The 18,837-nt window shown below is 40.6% G+C and overlaps 2 protein-coding genes across 5 annotated transcripts in view; one reads left to right on the forward strand and one right to left on the reverse strand.

Moving 5' to 3' along the window:
* focad (focadhesin) overlaps window positions 1–14,849 on the reverse strand; it is a 30,893-nt gene extending 16,044 nt beyond the window's left edge. The window contains exons 1-11 of one of the 2 annotated variants that reach the window (XM_061912461.1): window positions 14,697–14,849; window positions 12,663–12,904; window positions 12,473–12,547; window positions 10,552–10,706; window positions 10,357–10,455; window positions 4,169–4,270; window positions 3,867–4,080; window positions 3,582–3,791; window positions 3,397–3,484; window positions 2,366–2,559; window positions 2,040–2,300 (exon numbers count right to left, since the gene is read on the reverse strand). In XM_061912461.1, the coding sequence (XP_061768445.1) occupies window positions 2,040–2,300; window positions 2,366–2,559; window positions 3,397–3,484; window positions 3,582–3,791; window positions 3,867–4,080; window positions 4,169–4,270; window positions 10,357–10,455; window positions 10,552–10,706; window positions 12,473–12,547; window positions 12,663–12,716 (1,452 nt within the window). In that variant the 5' untranslated portion in view covers window positions 12,717–12,904; window positions 14,697–14,849. The remainder of the gene's footprint in view (window positions 1–2,039; window positions 2,301–2,365; window positions 2,560–3,396; window positions 3,485–3,581; window positions 3,792–3,866; window positions 4,081–4,168; window positions 4,271–10,356; window positions 10,456–10,551; window positions 10,707–12,472; window positions 12,548–12,662; window positions 12,905–14,696) is intronic. The other variant, XM_061912462.1, reaches the window with a different exon arrangement.
* The window catches only part of mllt3 (MLLT3 super elongation complex subunit), a 41,758-nt gene continuing 36,160 nt past the window's right edge, over window positions 13,240–18,837 (forward strand). Inside the window, exons 1-2 of one of the 3 annotated variants that reach the window (XM_061912464.1) lie at window positions 13,240–13,379; window positions 15,973–16,153. In XM_061912464.1, the coding sequence (XP_061768448.1) occupies window positions 16,057–16,153 (97 nt within the window). In that variant the 5' untranslated portion in view covers window positions 13,240–13,379; window positions 15,973–16,056. Of the gene's footprint in view, window positions 13,380–15,276; window positions 15,444–15,972; window positions 16,154–18,837 lie in introns of those variants that run through there. The other 2 variants (XM_061912463.1, XM_061912465.1) reach the window with 2 other exon arrangements.

Consider the following 18,837-nt stretch of genomic DNA (forward strand, 5'->3'; position numbering starts at 1 on the left):
TGAATGTTGGCCTGCCAGGCTGCTCAAATATTCAATCCATAGTGAGCTGTCACACTTCTGCCTTTCCAAACAGATGGAGCAATAAATGTAGGATGATGTTGTTAGAATAACATCTCTGGTCTGCAGCAATTGCTTCATTTGCTTGGTATACCTTGCGCAAACTACAGGATGTCATGTCAGGTAAGTCAAGGGCTTGGCTAAGGATGAAAAATTCCTAATAGGCTTTTTCTTCTTCTACTACAAAAAAATGTTGTGTTCAAGTAGCCGGCCGGGGGTGGGGGGTGTACTCTTAATGAGCAGCCTTGACAGCAGGTGTTATTTCACTATTTCACATCATTGTCTGGAGCTTGTGACTCATACCGCTGTCCCACTGGTACAGAGGGGAGTCTGTCATCAGCAGAAAGTAGGCAGGTTTCGCTTGAAAATTAAATCAGATGAAAAACGCATAATATATACTTCAAACATGGTATAGAGTTGTTGTTTTTTTAAAGGCAGAGTTTGTGACTCAATCACTTTGATCCAGTAACCCAGGTAAGAGGTGGGTTTTTTTTTTTTTTTTAAAAAGGACTCGTTTTGCTCCTCGGCTCTCTATTTGTGTTACGTTCTGTGACCTTCAGTGAATGTCAAATACAGCATATAATGGACACACCCATAAAAAGCCCTTAACAAGGCCTATTTCAGATACTCTGATACTGTAATATGCCACTCACACTTGTTAACACAAACATTGCAAAATGTATAGGTACACACCACTGATGAACGATAATGTAAAATTATGAGCATGATTATGAAGACACCACAAGCATCAACAGCCAATCTGCAAGAGATACAGGCAAAAACGAAACGGCTCAGCCATTTGCTACAATCAAACCTCACACCAACATTGTGATGTTCTATTTGATCAAAAAATAAAACATGAATTTGTCTTTATATGCTGGTTTTAGTCAGTTCCTTTTATTATTGTTGTTGCAAACCAACAACCTTCTTCTTCCTATTTGTCTAACATGCAGTGTACATATATCTGGTAATGTTTTATTTCCACCAACTGGTCACTTTCTTAAGCACTAATCAGTACAAACATGTATTGTGTAGTGCAGTGGTTCTCAACCTTTTTTCAGTGATGTACCCCCTGTGAACATTGTTTTAATTCAAGTACCCCCTAATCAGAGCAAAGCATTTTTGGTTGGAAAAAAAGATATAAAGAAGTAAAATACAGCACTATGTCATAGGTTTCTGATTGATTAAATTGTATTACAGTGTAAAATATTGCTCATTTGTAATGATCTTTCTTGAACTATTAGGAAAAAAAGATATACAAATAACAAAGAAACTTGTTGAAAAATAAACAAGTGATTCTATTATAAATAAAGAATTCTACACATAGAACTAATCATCAACTTAAAGTGCTCTCTTTGGGGATTGTAATAGAGATCCATGTGGATTCATGAACTTAATTCTAAACATTTCTTCACAAAAAAATAAATATTCAACATCAATATTATTGGAACATGTCCACAAAAAATCTAGCTGTCAACACTGAATATTGCATTGTTGTATTTTTTTCATAGTTTATGGACTTACATTCATATTTTGTTGAAGTATTATTTAATAAATATATTTATAAATGATTTTTGAGTTGCTGCTATTTTTGGATTATTTTTTTTTTAATCTCACGTACCCCTTGGCATACCTTCAAGTACCACCAGGAACGTACCCCCATTTTAGAACCACTGGTATAGTACATTGTTATGCACTACATGTTGTTCTTTATCATTTATAAATCATCCTGAGAGGTACAAGCGGTGGGAAATGGATGGATGGATACTGACTTACGGTGAATGACATGCCAAAACACAAAAAGAGACAAAGTTCAAGAATGTGTTGGTTTTTCCTTAGAAAAAAAATGTTTTCTAAATAATTACTCTAAAAAGGAATCCTTAAGAATGCTGGGGAGCAAGTTTCAAACTGCAAATAGCCAGGGATTTACTGTTATGTTAGCAGTGCAGAAACTGAGTCTCGGCTCGTTCTTAAGCACTAACCTGGTGGGGGTCTGCGGCCGCAATGGCCTGAACGGCATTCAAAGCAAGCTGGCAGACGTCCTCCCGGCCAGTAATGACGAGGTGGGTGACAATGAGTGTGAGAGAGCTCGGCAGGCGCTGGCTGTTGGACAGAGCTGTGGTGAGCGACAGCAGCCAGTCGACAGCTGCAGAAGGATTGTCCACCATTTGACGCAGTATGGACACGGCCACTCTCACCTCACTCAACCAGGAAGTCAGAAGAAGGGCTTTTGGTAGAAAAGACTGAGAACCAGGAGGACATAAGACTTCTCTCAGTATTACTACTTGTTCCACTTGAATAGTATCACCTGTTGGACTCTATCAGTCTGTCCGCTGATGTTGCACAGGACTCTGTGAGCCAGGTTCTTGTTGAGGGCGTGAATGTTGCGTTCTGCAAGTGGCTCTGTGAGCTCTGAACAGCACAGAAGTTGCAGTACGGGAAGAACCAGGACTGGACACAACCAGGGGGACAGCTCACTGTGCTCAGGCACTAACTTCAACACTTAAAGGTGAAAACAGGGAAACATACATAACAAATAGGTTGTGAAGTACAGGCATGTTACATATGACTAACAGTTGTGGTAATGCTTTTGATTTATTTCAAATATACATAAATAACAGTATGGTACATTGCACAGTTCAAATTCTTTTACAGATTGCCCAAAAATGAGTAGCACGAAACAGCTTATTTAATCCTTCATGTTTTTATTTCATAGCAATTACTTACACATTCGTTTGTTCACTCTCTTTGCTCAATTTGTAACATATTCACACAAACATAGTTATCCCTCTTTTGTTGTACATTCTTGGGTAGTAGGTTATTGTTTGCTTTGTGCATAATGTTAGCTGTTTGAAAAATCACCAAATCAATGAATTTCATTATTTTTGATGTAAAAAAAAAAAAGGGTTTGATGAAAAGGTTTTTTACAACCAACAATATGTATTTTTTGTAAGACGATTAGTGAATTAGGCGTACTTTTGTATTTATTTCCCCATATTTCAACACATTAACTCAGATATGGTAACATTATAATTTCATAATGGTGATTTCGTACAAGCAATTGATCGCAATAATGTGTAATTATGTCAATGGGAGGGAAAGATCTGACAATTCTTTGGTTACCAAGAAGTAGATATTTACACAATGCGTGCCAGGAGCAATTACATACACGGTAATTATATAAAGGCTCCTAGTGAAGACATAAACAACCTTTTAGTTTTTAATTAACAATAATTTTAATTTGTGTAATGAAAAAAAACAACCTACTTTTCCTTCAAAACGATGGAGAAGTCAGAAATAGAACATGAAAAGCACATTTAATATTTGAAGTATATTTACCTAAACTGAGCAAGCAACTCTGCTGTGCAGCTGGAGCCTCAGACAGGAGCAAGGCCACGCCCATTAACAGCTCATCCAACGGCAACTCCTACAAACAACCAAATTATGAATATTAGTGGGAATGCATGAAAAATATACTTTATAAGTGTGATATTATGATTAAGACAAAAGTCATGCTGGTTGACCTTTTTGCACGCTGGGAGAAGCTGCGTCATCAAGCTGACAAGAGGTCGGCAATCTCCGTTTAACACGAGGCAGTGCTGACAGGCACAAAGCAGCTGGAGAAGGATTCCCACTCTCTCACTCTTCCAGGGCTCTTCACACTGTAGAGACAGACTAGGAAGCAAAGCATGGATGAATCCATGCAGCTCCAGCACCGACTCCACACAATCAACCTGCCAAAACAGAACAAATTATGTATTTTTTTATTCCAAATTAGGGGAAATAGTGGCAAATGATGCTATTATTACCGGCATGCGTGGCACCAGCTGGCAGAGGCACTGGAGCAAACTGTCAGATACCGGGGAGCGATTGTCCTTAGGGATGGGTGCGCACTCTGGATCTGTATGGAGCAGCACCCTCAGGAGGCCTTGTCGGAGGAGGGTGTGCTCAGGTCGCCTCTGAGGTTGGCAGTAGAGGTAGCAGAGAAAGGGGACCAGCATGGTGACGTAAGCACTTTCATTTCTGCTTAAGTAGATTGAATGAGAATAAACTATTACAGCCACGACTGCCTATCATAACAGACTTTGGATGGTGGATTCAAGGTGCTTGCCTTTCAACAGCTTGCTGTACCAAGTCATTAATCTCAGAAAGAAGGGCCGGCCAGCAGTCCAACCGGTTTTCCAGAGCTGTTATATATGGATGAGGATTACTCCTATTTAGGACAAAAAAAACACATTCACACCATGTACCCATTTGGAGTTGCAATGTACTGGTAGACCTTGAGACATAGAAGATGGATGAAACATGTTTTTTTATGCGGAGAGGCTCAAAATTTTTTTAGTATTGACAGGCACTACTCAAACACATCCTGACATTTAGTAGTATTAACTGGAAACGTAAGGATATTTGGCTTGATGTTGTTCTCTAACAAGAAGCTTAACAGTGTGCAATCCATGAATGGATCAATAAATCTCCTGCTTTTACCAGTTATAATTGGTATTTAAATAGACCTCCTAATCATGCTGTTCATATTTTAACATTATAAGTCTAAGACAACACCTAAGAATGAATCAATAGCACCTCGCATTTGTGAAGCTTCAAACAGGATGTCCTCAAAAGGGAAATGTTCACTGAGTTTAGGGTGTCATAAAGTCATCAGCAAGTTGCAACAGGGATATACAGTCTGGAAGAGTGAATATAATTTTCAACTAATGCAATTTTACCTGTTTGTAAAGATAAAATACTCACTCTGGGGATCTAAGTATTGTTCTGCACTTGGAACTCGTGACATACTTAAGTTATGACCCATCTAATTCAGTAGGGAGCATACAGCCTTAAGATATACTGTTTTATTACCAATATTTCATGTTAATGAATTCATTTAAAAACGCATCACAAGGTTTTCTTTTTTTTCATTGCTGATTTCTGAAGACTTTACGAGGGCCAACAAACATAACTCACTATACAATGCCTGCTGTCATTAGGATGCTGATTGCAAGGATGTTCAAATATTGCCATTTAGACTAAAAATGTATCATAATCCTTGAGAATATACAGGGTGGGGTCCCAGGGGGGGACCAACATTTTTCGTGTCATTCTTGCCATTTCCGAGTCCTAAACAGCTGTCAAAGTGTCCTAACTTGGCGGATTATCTCCTCAGTCATCTACTTTTCAGGTGAGAGGCATGATTTATGATCTACAATAAACTTACAGGAAACAGCACACCACTCGATGATGTAAACATAGTGGCACATGGTGGTGATCGCGGCGCCGCTATGAATAGTTTGTCTGTGTTAGCGTTTATAATAACAATATGACCAATACTTTGTTAATATTTGAGTCACAAACTGTAAATGGAACATTGTTGGCGCTTTTTGAATGGTTATTTATTCACCCATACAACATTAATAAAGTCCTGCTACGATGACAATGCGTTTAGCGCCCTCCACAACCGTAACAAACAGTTTATGAGCCCATTCGCATATTGTATGAGGGGGGTAGTGGGGGTGTATAATGGAAGAGTCGGGGATGCATGGGATTCTAATATGGCCCGTGGGCCGTATGTTTGACACCCCTGCTATAGTGTGGTGCAGGCTCCTCTGGACATTTCACCCGAAAGCACAATACCCACATTTTTTGTGAATAGTGTATATTTATCAGAGTAAGATGATCCAACTTTAAAAAACATTATCAGACACCAGGGAAGGGAACATGTGGTCCACGTTATATCTTAAACGCTCTTGTTTAAAGAGACTGGAAATAATTAAGTGCCACATCTTTTAGCGACTTCCCATCCGTTGGCAAGCATTGCCCTTGACTCTCGCTGTGAGCAAGTGAACAAAGCTGAGGTCAAATCCAAAGTGAGGTATAGATGGAGTGTTTAGTGCATAGGTTAATCCACCCCAACCGCCCCAAAACACACACACTTTACCCCAAAGGTCCACTTAACTAATCTTTAGTCCCATCAATTCAAAGATGGAAGGAAGTCCAAGACCGACTAGCTTACTTCCCTCCCTTTGGACTCTCTCTGCCCAACTGGAACATGCAGCAATCTGAGCGACCATCTCTCGCCCTCCTCAGCTTCCTTTATTTGCCCCGCAGTCATCATCCATCAGCCTCTCATACCATTCCCAACCTTTCAACAGCCTCAGGAAGTCACGAGGGAGATAGTCCTGCTTTTCACTCAACTCATTTTATATATATATATATATATATATATATACATCCATCCATTTTCTACCGCTTAATCCCTTTTTGGGGTCGCGGGGGGCGCTGGCGCCTATCTCAGCTACAATCGGGCAGAAGGCGGGGTACACCCTGGACAAGTCGCCACCTCATCGCAGGGCCAACACAGATAGACAAACAACATTCACACTCACATTCACACACTAGGGCCGATTTAGTGTTGCCAATCAACCTATCCCCAGGTGCACGTCTTTGGAATATATATATATATAAGTTCAAAGCCGACATGCTTCTTTTTAAACTTCCTTCAAGAGGCTGCTGGTCAAATCCTTTTAGTGATAAAAGATTTCACTGCAGAGTACCTACGCAGGCGGATAGATTATGTGTATTTGGGGGAAAGCCCTATCAGGACCAACTAATTCATGCCAAGTGGCTCAAACGGCTCCGAGTCTCTAGTGCAGATTACACAGGACATTAGCAGATGCTCAACAATGGGTACCCTCCATTAATGCACTGACCCAGCAGTGCCAGTGCCAGGCCCAAACCCACAATCCCCCCCACCCTTTAAAACACATTCTTCTTCCCACCGGGGAGGTTTAGGGTGGCCAGACAGATGCAGACAGCAGTTAGAGAAACTGAAGAGGACAAAAAAAAAGGAGTAACCTGCAAGAAAGAAAGAATGCGCTGGGTGAAAAAAGTACAGCGTTGAAAGTAAGAGAAGGACGGGAAACGAGAACGACAAAGCAGCTCAGCCTTTTTATGAGGCGCTGTAACTGATTAAGGAGGCCCCGGGATCTTGGCAGAAATTCAGAGTGTGGGAAGAGGAGGTGGGGGTGAAGATTAGACACCAATGTGGACCCTTGTGACTGTGCAATCAAAAAAGACATCAGCGACTGAATAGTACTGGCTATGAAAACAAGATGTTGAGATTGCTTTCAGATTAAAATGTCCGGATGTGCCAAAAATAAACTATAACCTTTACATCCATCCATCCATTTTCTACCGCTTATTCCCTTTTGGGGTCGCTGGCGCCTATCTCAGCTACAATCGGGCGGAAGGCGGGGTACACCCTGGACAAGTCGCCAACCTTTACAGATTAACGTAATTTGATCTTTTTTCAACTTTTGAATGCAGATCATGTCCAACTGCTATGTGACCAATGAATGTCCTGCTTCAATTATAATTGCACTGTAAGCAATTGCTGTTAATTCACGACCAATTTCTGGTAGTAATATACCCTATTAATGTAATCGGGTCTTGTACTGGAGTTTGTAATGCATTGTGGGCTGTTACACCTGGAGCAACAACGCACAGGCAACAGTATGGTAAAAATAAAGAATTATAGTAAACTACAGATCTAGAATACTATAGATCTGACCAATTTATGTCTATGAACATGAATTGATGAAGCCTGCTTAGATGAGAGGAGAAGACAAACAATTATTTAAGTGTGAAAAAACATTTGCGTGATCTACAGGCTTTGTAAATTGTTATGCATTATTTAGCATAGGTTTCTCTTTAGCCTACATAACTTAAATTTTGATTGCAGTAAATTTTACATATTTTTAAAGTTCTAAATCACAATATTAGTTATGCCCGTCAACAATAAACAGTGGCCTTTTAAAGTAACACCCAGAATGTTGCTGTAAATTTACATAACCACTGAAATATAATAAATGTTATTTTTTTATGCCGCGAAGTTGGTCAACAGTAGTGAAACGACAATATTACATTATGCTGCGAATAATTTACTGTAAATAGAAAAAGAGTATAAGTCGCACCTGCCGAAAATGCATAATAAAGAAGGAAAAAAACTTATATGAGTCGCACAGAGTATAAGTCGCATTTTTGGGGGAAATTTATTTGATAAAACCCAACACCAAGAATAAACATTTGAAAGGCAATTTAAAATAAATAAAGAATAGTGAACAACAGGCTGAATAAGTGTACGTTTTATGACGCATAAATAACCAACTGAGAACGTGCCTGGTATGTTAACGTAGAATATTATGGTAAGAGTCATTCAAATAACTATAACATAAAGAACATGCTTTTACGTAAACGTTTACCAAACAATCTGTCACCCCTAATCGCTAAATCCGATGAAATCTCATACGTCTAGTCTCTTACGTGAGTGAGCTAAATAATATTATTTGATGTTTTACGTTAATGTGTTAATAATTTCACACATAAGCCGCTCCTGAGTATAAGTCGCACCCCCGGCCAAACTATGAAAAAAACTGCGATTTATAGTCCGAAAAATATGGTAGTTTTGTGCCCTCAGTAGATTACATAATTGTATGTTGCTACACTGAGGAAGGACAATATAGTTTTTGCTGTTTTGGGTTAGTTTTTTTTTCTTCCTCCTTATCTCTTCTGATGGCAATGCATCAATGAAAAGGAAAGTCAATCATAAAGGACAATTTAACTTATTTTGGAATTTTGCCTATTGTGCACAATGATTATGAGACACAAGACGACAGATGTATTTTTTAATGCAATCCAACTCGTAAATAAAAGTCAGTTTACAATGGAACTACTGGGGGGGGGATACTTCGAAGACCTCCTTAATCCCACCAACACATCTTCCTATGAGGAAGCGGTCCCTGGGGAATCTGTGGTGGGCTTTCCTATTTCTGGGGCTGTGGTTGCTGAGGTAGTTAAAAAACTCCTCGGTGGCAAGGCCCTGGGGTTAGATGAGATTCGCTGATTCTGGACGCTGTGGGGCTGTCTTGATTGACAAGACTCTGCAGCATCGCGTGGAAATCAGGGGCGGTCCCTCTGGATTGGCAGACCGGGGTGGTGGTTTCTCTCTTTAAGAAGGGGAACCGGAGGATGTGTTCCAAATATTGTGGGATCACACTCCTCAGCCTTCCCGGTAAGGTCTATTCAGGTGTACTGGAGAGGAGGCCACGCCGGATAGTCGAACCTCGGATTCAGGAGGAACAGTGTAGTTTTCGTCCTGGTTGTGGAACTGTGGACCAGCTCTATACTCTCGGCAGGGTCCTTGAGGGTGCTTGGGAGTTTGCCCAACCAGTCTACATGTGCTTTGTGGACTTGGAGAAGGCATTCGACCGTGTCCCCCAGGAAGTCCTGTGGGGCGTGCTCAGAGAGTATGGGGTATCGGACTGTCTGATTGTGGCGGTCCGCTCCGTGTACCATCAGTGTCAGAGCTTGGTCCGCGTTGCCGGCAGTAAGTCGGACGCATTTCCAGTGAGGGTTGGACAGAGAGAGATAGGGTGAGAAGCTCTGCCATCCGGGAGGAGCTCAAAGTAAAGCCGGTGCTCCTCCACATCGAGAGAAGCCCGATCAGGTGGTTCGGACATCTGGTACAGATGCCACCCAAACGCCTCACTATGGAGTTGTTTCGGGCACGTCCGACCGGTAGGAGGCCACGGGGAAGACCCAGGACACGTTGGGAAGACTATGTCTCCCGGCTGACCTGGGAACGCCTCGGGATTCCCCGGGAAGAGCTGGACGAAGTGTCTGGGCTTCCTTGCTAAGGTTGCTGCCCCCACGACCTGACCTCTGATAAGCGGAAGAAGATGGATGGATGGAGGGAACTCAAGAAGTTATTGACATATTTTGATCAAATGAGATAAGGAAAAAGTGATTATTTTTTCAGAATTGTTTTCCAAATATTCTTCATTATTGGGAGATAGATGGAGGTCTGCCCTTTCCGATCGCTTTACGAGTTGAACATATGAAAGTGTCTGCTCCTATTAAATGGACAGTAATCATGATTGATCATTATTATTGACATTCTCCTTCTTTCCCTACCTTGCAAAACCCTTTTCAGTGTGCAAGACAACAAGGACAACATTAGTTAATATCTTTTCATTTTTACTGTTTCATATAATACTGTAATTTATATGTCCGCATGTTAAGTGCACTTTGTGAGTGACTTAATTAGAAATAGGTATAATTTTCGACTTTAAACGGCAACTTGTACATAGGCCGAGAACCTCCTGTCGTGTTTCATCCTGAAATTTCTCCCAAAAGTCAAATATCCCTAACTTTGTGTAAATAGTGTATTAAGGCTTTTTTTCTCTTTATGTGTCACCTTTAAAGGCATGGACAAGCACAAATAAGAGTAGAGTGCATATGACTGACCTGATGCTGTAAGGACAGCTGAATTGTGCATCCTTGTCTCTGATGTCTGCCTGCATCTGTAGCAACCGTGCAAGAACTTGAACTAACCCCTGCACATTTCTTGCATTAGCGTAGAGACACATACAAAAAAATGGAAAGGAAATATGAGTGCTCTGTGAAACATTTTCATGTCTCAGAGGCATTTGGGTTGTCTACCTCGAAGAGGGTAGCAGGTTGAGAACGCTGTTGAGGACATAATGCAGGTCGGCATGGCCTTGGTCCACCAGCAGCACGACGGCGTCGCAGCAGGCTGAACGCACCAGAGCGCTGTCATTGCAGCACTGCTTCCACAGGGCTTCCAAAGCAGAGCCCTGATGATGATTTAGTATTATTGAAAGGGTTTACTGTGGTGCGCGACTCTCATACTGATCTGTCACTACTGTGCCTAAAGTCAAAGTCAATAAACAGTTTTTTCCTTTAAAAAGGAACTGCACTTTTTATTTTATTTTGCCTATCATTCGCTAATCCCTTTGTAGGACAACAACAGGTTTTTTCCCACTTTTTTATGCATTCTGACGAGGAAACAACCGTTAACAAAAGTCAGCGAACAATGGGGCTCATGGGAGTCGCTCTAATCTGCCTATGAAGCGCTTCCGTCAATATTTTATATACACGCTGTAAATATGTAAGTATTGTAGTAACAGACACATTTATAATACTGGTAACATGTAATATTTACGTATATTGCTCATTTTAGGCATATGGCGGCACATTTCATTGACGCATCACATTTCACATTTCCGTTCAACTACAACACTAACGACAACTCATGCAGACTTCATGAGAGCCAACAAACATAATTAAACATCACTTCATGTACAAAGTCTCTTCTCAGCGGGATGCAGACTCATAGGATGTTGATATATTCCTGTTTGGATGAAAAATAACTCATAATCCTCGCAAAAGGTTGACCAAAAAAAGGTTGGTGCACACCAGCTTCTTTTGCGTGGTTCCCTCACCGTCTCCAAGTCTAAATTGGCTGTCAAAATGTACCAACTTCTTGGTTTATGTCCACATCATTTTACTATCAAGGTGAGGCACATGATCAATGATCTAGAACAGGAGTCACCAGACTTTTTGACCTGGGGCCCTCATTGGGTTAAAAAAATGTGGCCGGGGGCTGGTCGCTGGTCTGAACAGATGACAGGCTTGCCTGTGTTTGGCGAAGCATTTTACTCTGCTGGGCAGCAAATTCACAGTTTAACATAGCTAACATTTCTCCTCTCACTTTGTCCAGCAAGCTCGCATACTGCCCTCCGTGACGAGTTTCATAGTGTCGCCAAATGTTAAATTCTTTAAATACCGCCACTGTCTCTTTGTAGATTAGACCAACTGCAAAAAGTCAAAACTCTACACTTGGAAACTATCTTACGTTTCCCCAACAATTTCGCCCTTTATTTTCCTTGCGCACTAATTGACTGAAAGAGAACGCACTTGACGTCACATTACCGATGGGCAAACGCATTTTTAGACAATATGATTTGCCTGAGCGGCTAGGAAACCCCAAGAGTAACAAACGGTAGAAAATGGGTTGATGAATGGGCTAAAAAGGACAAATTAAAAAAATATATTAAAAAAAAATAATAATAATAACAAAAAAATATATTTTTAAGCGGGCCAGGTTTTGGTAACTGGCGGGCCGTAGTTTGGGGACCCTTGATCTAAAATAAACTTTCATAATCTCAGAGGCGAGAAAGCAGCTCACAAGCTGATGATGTCAGGACAGCGTCATAAGGCAGTTAACTCTTCCTGATCAATACGTCCTTAATGTTAGTACTTACAATAACAAACTTGCTAACATTTGGTTAATATTGAGGTCATGAAATGTAAATGAAGCATTGTTGGGTGCTTTTTTGATGGCTCTTTATTGGGTTTTATTGTCGGAATAAACGCAATGATGTCATGGCTCCCATTGGTTACATTGTAAGCTGACTTTTGTCTACATCTACTCACAAGTTATAATGCATTAAAAAAAAAACTTGTGTTCTTGTCTTTCATAAGGATTGTGAATTATAGGCAACATTCCAAAAGAAGGTGCAGTTCCCAGTTAAAAAAACATTGTTATGAGGAAACTCACCTGTTTGGCGGACTGGCTGATTTGTTCATTTGGACCTTTCTCTTTGAGCACAGCAGCAACAAGCCTTCTCACTGCCTACAAAACAAATCAAACTAGTTTGAGAGCTGAAGAATTTAGTTCTTAGTAAAATGTTATGTTTTATTTTTGTTTTTTTTAAATCATCACTGCTGTACACTTATCCACAGCTCACCTGAGCTTGTACGATAGGGCTCGTGAAGTCAAAGGGTGTTTGTAAAGCCTCCATTGTTCCTAAAGCATTATTAGAAGCCTTGGTGCTTCCCTCTTATTTAAAACAAAAATATCAGGTGTCACCCTCTTGACAGGCAACTGACGCAGCCACCTGACGTTTCAAAAAAAGATTCCAAGGATGGCAGCACTTGGAGGTATTCACTTTGGAAGATGATCCTTGTCCTGTGTGTTCAAGTTTTCAGCCTGCAGCGGTGACATAGTTTGCCAGTAAATTATTCACAAGTCAACAAAATAGCAGCCTCACAATGCATGTGACTATCTAAAGCCAATTTAAAGTTAACAACAATGTCATTATTAACTGTTATTTTTTTTTTTTTATTGTTAGGCTGTATCATACTGACTGCTGTTTTCAATACAATGCTTATATTTTTTTAACTACACAAGAGAGACAGATCATATTAATTACCAAATAATCACCAATTGTTTTTTGGCAAATCACACACGTGCCAAAGATATTTATATTTACAACAGCGGCAACATGCGTAAGCCGATATTATGGTTTAGCATTACTAGAAACACAGGCAACACGAACCCACCCAAAACCCAACCCAACCCCCAACCGTTATCTATTTGATAAGCCAGTGTGCGCTACTGTCCAGCAGCAGCACGCAGGTCACTGGGCCTCCCTTCCAAAGCTGCTGGAGGACGACAAAAACAGGTAAGTCGGTTGCAACTTCTTACATAATAATTGACACAAAAGTTTTAAGTTTCATGACAAAGAACCGCTATGCTACGTCTATGTTGTTGTCAAAATTAACATCTATGAAGTTAAGATGTGCCACAAGCTTATTTCTCAATCAAAAACCTGTCCTGAGCGTTTGGATTCACATTTAAAGTCTATAAACGGTCATTAAAACCCTTTAAGAGTAGGCATTCTAGGAGTTTCTGCAGCATATTTTCCATACAGCTGAACAATATCGGCCGGCCTGGACTGCTAAGGTCTGCATTAGCGATAGAAGAGAGGACAATGCTGCAACACTTGTTGAGCCAACAGCTTTACAAATGACACCAATGAGGCTTTACTGTGCAGGCAACACGCACACACACACAGGATGTTAAGCTATAATAACCATTTCAGGGGTCAAATTGGAAGCTTAGAATAACAGGTAGATCAGAATCAGCTTTATTGGCCAGGTATGTTTAACACACAAGAAATTTGACTTTTGTCCTCTCTTTTTCAATGCAAGAAACAAAGAATAACGCAACAACTACGAGAGAGCACAGTACCGTGGTTATGGCATTACTGTACTTACAATATCTAACAATTGTTAACAGTTGCTAGGGTTACATGTAAATTATTAAAAGCTGCAGTTGCTAAAATCCATCCATCTATTTTCTACCGCTTATTCCCTTTTGAGGGTCGCTGGCGCCTATCTCAGCTACAATCGGGCGGAAGGCACCTTACACCCTGGACAAGTCGCCACTTCATCGCAGAGCCAACACAGATACACAGGCAACATTCACACTCACATTCACACACTAGGGCCAATTTAGTGTTGCCAAAAGCTTTTTATTTATTCAGCATGGGATTCTTCTCTTTTTTTGTTTCAACATGACGATGGCCATGCAAAAGCAGTCTTGTAACAACATATTGGCAACAGTGGCCCACACCCAGCAGCTGTAATATTCAGCTCACTGCAACTCTGGGAGAAAACACATGCTTTTAGAACAACATCGGCGCCGAATTAAAGTCCGTTGTTTGTTTTAACATTCAGAAGCCCGGGTGTATTTTTCAGGCAGTGTGCAACAACGCTAACAAGTTCTTGTAGCAATTGGCAAATTTCAACATCGTGTTCTGACGAGCTAACCGCGTAGCGAGCCTAACATGCTACGATAGCTACACAGCTACAAATACAAACTTAAAACATTCCTGGAAATAACAAGTTGAGGCGGAGCAAGCAAAACATTAAGTAATAAATTAGACTCTTCATTTAATTTAAAGTTTACACGCCTTTGACAGTGTACTTAACATTACCTTATTTACAATTCATCTTCGAGCATGGATGTACGGAAATCACCGAGGGTGAAACAAGATAGTAGTTCATACTGGATCGCATGATTTCTCTGCTGAATACAATGGCAAATAATTATTGTTTTATCCATACCAGTACTTTGCACTCAAATGGACAACACTATGTGTTTAATTTATTTATATGGCGTGTTTGCTTTTGTTTTAGTTTGAGGTTTAGAAAAGTGTTGCTTTTTGGTTAACGTAATTCACAGGGGGACGTGAAGGCAACATAAACACTGCTTGTCTCCTGACCTCCCATTGGCTGATCCACTATGATGCTCGTATTTGTTATGCGCATGCGCATCTCTGCTCCACCAAGGGAGAGGACTTGAGAAACAGAGATGACGGAAATGAAGATACCAGAGTAAAAGTAATGCAAAGCGACGTGAAATACAATAGTATATCAAAATAAAATTATATAAACTATCCTATTTCAAATGTATCATTTGATGATTAATAATATTAAGAACGCTATGTGCAATCAGCCAAGGCCAGATTGTGTGGTTTTAGTTTATTTTGAAGGTTCATAACGGAAGTGTTTGGAAGCTTGATTGTGTTGACCACCGGCGAGTCTTTGAAAGTCTCGACTTGATTTCGGTGGAGAGAGACCATGTCCGCCGTCATACGCAAACTGTTCTTACCTCCACTCTCATTGCCTAGTCATTCTTCATGAAATAGCTGCAACGCGGGGCGTCAGGGATGGCCAACTCGGTGAGTAAACAAAGAGGGACACCATGATGCATACAAGCCAATGTTTGCATGATGTTTCTCCGCTCTTGACACACATGGAGGAGTCGGTGCTTTTTCCCCCCACTTCGTAAGGATTTAAGCAGCCCGCTGCTGGCTTCAGCGTGTACGTGCTCCATCATCTTGATAAAACATGAACTCTCAAATATATCAGACGGTACTTTTCCTTCAATGGAAAACGATCTGTCTTATTGGTGAGATGAGGAATGTTTTTTTTTTTTAGTTAATTGGTGGGCACTCCATCGGGTACACTTGCATACACTAATGCAGTCCAATGCAAGCGTTGAGCCCAAAAATGGACATAAGAGATATGCATTTGCAGTTTTGTTAGAGGTGCATTGCATCAAACTGGGATACTACTGTACTGCAGCACCAAATATTAACATCTCTCAGTATGAAGCAGTATTTTAGTCTATGCGGTGGTTGTTTTAGTATGTAAAAACCCTAAAACTTTGCAGCTCATTAATGTTGTAATGTAAATCTGTCTCCTCAGGGCGCTGTTCAGGTGAAACTAGAACTCGGCCATCGTGCCCAATTCCGAAAGAAACCCACGGTGGAAGGCTTCACCCACGACTGGATGGTGTTTGTCCGCGGACCGGAGCACAGCAACATTCAGCACTTTGTGGAGAAAGTTGTCTTTCACCTGCACGAAAGTTTCCCAAAACCAAAAAGAGGTCAGGTGTGCTTCTTTTCATTCGTGTCTCACCTTTGACCTCACTGCAACAATGTCCATGTGGTGCTTTCAATATCATCTCCCATCCAAGCTGCAATTGCCTCAACGGATGTTTGTTTATTTCATCCGGCTGATCATAGTTTAAACTCTCAAATGGGGGTTGACATCGCTAAGGGAGTGTACTGCATATCCCCATTGGGCTGCGTTGTTATTTAAATCAGAGGAAGCAGCTATGCAGTTAAAGCTAGAAGAAGAAGAATGCAGTTGTAGCACGTGTGAAAACAACATACACATTGGGTTGTTTTATGAGCTGTAATAAAACCACGACAAGGGAGCTGGAGCTTTAAACATTCGGTTATCTAAAGTTTCAGGGGTGAAAACGTGCAAGGGATTCACCGTCGTTGTGAATTTGTGACCCCTGCAGTCTGCCTTTTGTCAGTTTAGACTTCTTCTCTGAGCCTGAGTGTTTGATTCGCAATGTGCTGGTGTAATTACGCAGCACTCACTTGTGCATGGATTCACTGCACGTTATTTACTCATTTGGACTGACTTGTGGTGGATGCTAAAATCAAGGAAGTAATGACTGTGTGCTCTTCATAAGGTGTAATAAATAGCTTGTTGGGGATGTGATAGAATGTGATTTATGTGCAATATGCAGACCGAATTTTCTGAAGAAATGTAAAGGTGCAATGGAATCTCATTTCAGCAAAAGGCTAGATTGAGGTGAATGGCAAGATGTCTTAATAAAGCCGCCACTCCTGTTTCATGATTACCTTGCGTTGCCATGGGAACAGCCAAATGGCAATGCCTCTCCGCCAAATGGAGCCATGTATGACCCCTGTGCGATTTTTGGCAACCCGCTGCTGGAGCATGTTGTTGTTTGAATGCACTTAATGGCGCCTCCTCGGAGGCGTTTGTGTTTTTGATTTATTTTGTCTCGCGTAGAAAGCTTGTGGTTTGTGCCTCTAATGCCACTCGTTCAAAACGACTTCCCAAAAAGAAAGGACTTACTGTTGGCCACCGTACGCGCACCCCCGGGGCCCCACAGTCTGATGCCGTAATGATTGGTCCAACATGTTAGCCCCCTGGCATGAACCCTTTTAACTTCCCTCGTCCCTGTGCTAGTGCTTCATTTGTGGCTTGCTTGTGTGCACGAGTCCAATCTGTGACCTCTTACAGATCTCACACACATCCTCCACGTTACTCTAATATTGTATGTCTCAGATGCTCCACGGCAGCCCTCTTTGCTGTAGCTTTGCTTATATGAGCGCTAAGCACACTGTATTCTGTTGTAGGTGCAAGAAATGTGTGTGCCTGCATTTTTATAGTGAGGCTGTATTAATATACCGTAGTTTCTAACATATCAGTAGACTGATTTATTAATGAGTTATAAAAGCCAGTGTCGTCATTTTCTGCTTGGCAGCATCTCCAGAGCCGAGTAATTAACGGTCGCTAATAAAGACTGTAAACATTTGCTGTTTCTCTCTATCCCGACATACTCGAATCACATTCTAGGTATTTTTGTAGTGTATTTTGGAGGCAAGAGTTTGTTTTTACCTTTACAAAAAACAGGGACTCCCCTTGAAGGAAAACTGCCCTTTTTTGGGAATGTTGCCTATTGTTGACTATTATTATAAAAGACATGACAATGGATGTTTTTCTTTTTTATATACATTCTAAATATAAAATAAATGCAATCAAAAGTCTGCTTACAGTGGAGCATATGTAAGTCGCTGTATTGTACCTTAAAAGTCTTGAAAAACACCTCCATGAAGGTTTCATATACATGCTGTTAGTATATATGTAATATAGTAACAGGCACAATTATAACCTTTTTAATATTTACATATTTTTATAATTTTAAGCATATGCGACGCATGAATTTTAAAAACGCATCATTACTTTTGCTTTTTTCTTCGACAACATTACTGATTATTACTCACTGCAGACTTCATGAGAGCCAACAAACATAATGAAACATCACTTACTGTACAATGTCTGCTGTCATCAGGAGGCTGACTGCTAGGATGTCAATATTTTCTTATTTAGATGAAGAATGATGCCTAATCAATACAAAGACAAAGGGGGTGGACTCAAGAGTCTTATCATGTCGTCCTCACTATTTCCGCGTCCTATTTGGCTGTCGAATTGTACCAACTTGTCGGAATACGTCGCCAGCCTTCTTCTATCCAGGTGAGAGACATGGTTTATGATCTACAAAATGCTTCCAGGGAGCAAGGAAGAGAGGAAACACCTCAATAGTTGATAATGTTGAAAATGTACACAAGCTTGTGATCACAGCGCTGCTGTAAATAGTTTGTCTGCGTTGGTGCTTATAATAACAAAATCACTAATACTTGTTTAATTTTCAAATAACGAAATGTAAAAAGTGCATTGTTGGGAATTTTTGAATGGTTATTTATTGGATTTCCTTCCATAGGTTCCGCTGTAAGCTGACTTTTGATTGCATTTATTTAATATCTAGAATGCATTAAAAAAAGACCCATCCTTCATCATGTCTTTCATAATGATTGTGAACAATAGGCAAGATTCCCCAAAATGTGAATTTCCCTTATTAAACTTTTTTATTTTTTATTTTGTTTTAAGTTGAGCATGCGTTTAGGTGTCTGCAAGAATCCCAAAGAGCTGTTTTACAGTTGTCTGGTAATCATACCTCCAGGCAAA

This window comes from Nerophis ophidion, linkage group LG10 (assembly GCF_033978795.1).
Source record: "Nerophis ophidion isolate RoL-2023_Sa linkage group LG10, RoL_Noph_v1.0, whole genome shotgun sequence".
NCBI classification, from domain to species: Eukaryota; Metazoa; Chordata; class Actinopteri; order Syngnathiformes; family Syngnathidae; genus Nerophis; species Nerophis ophidion.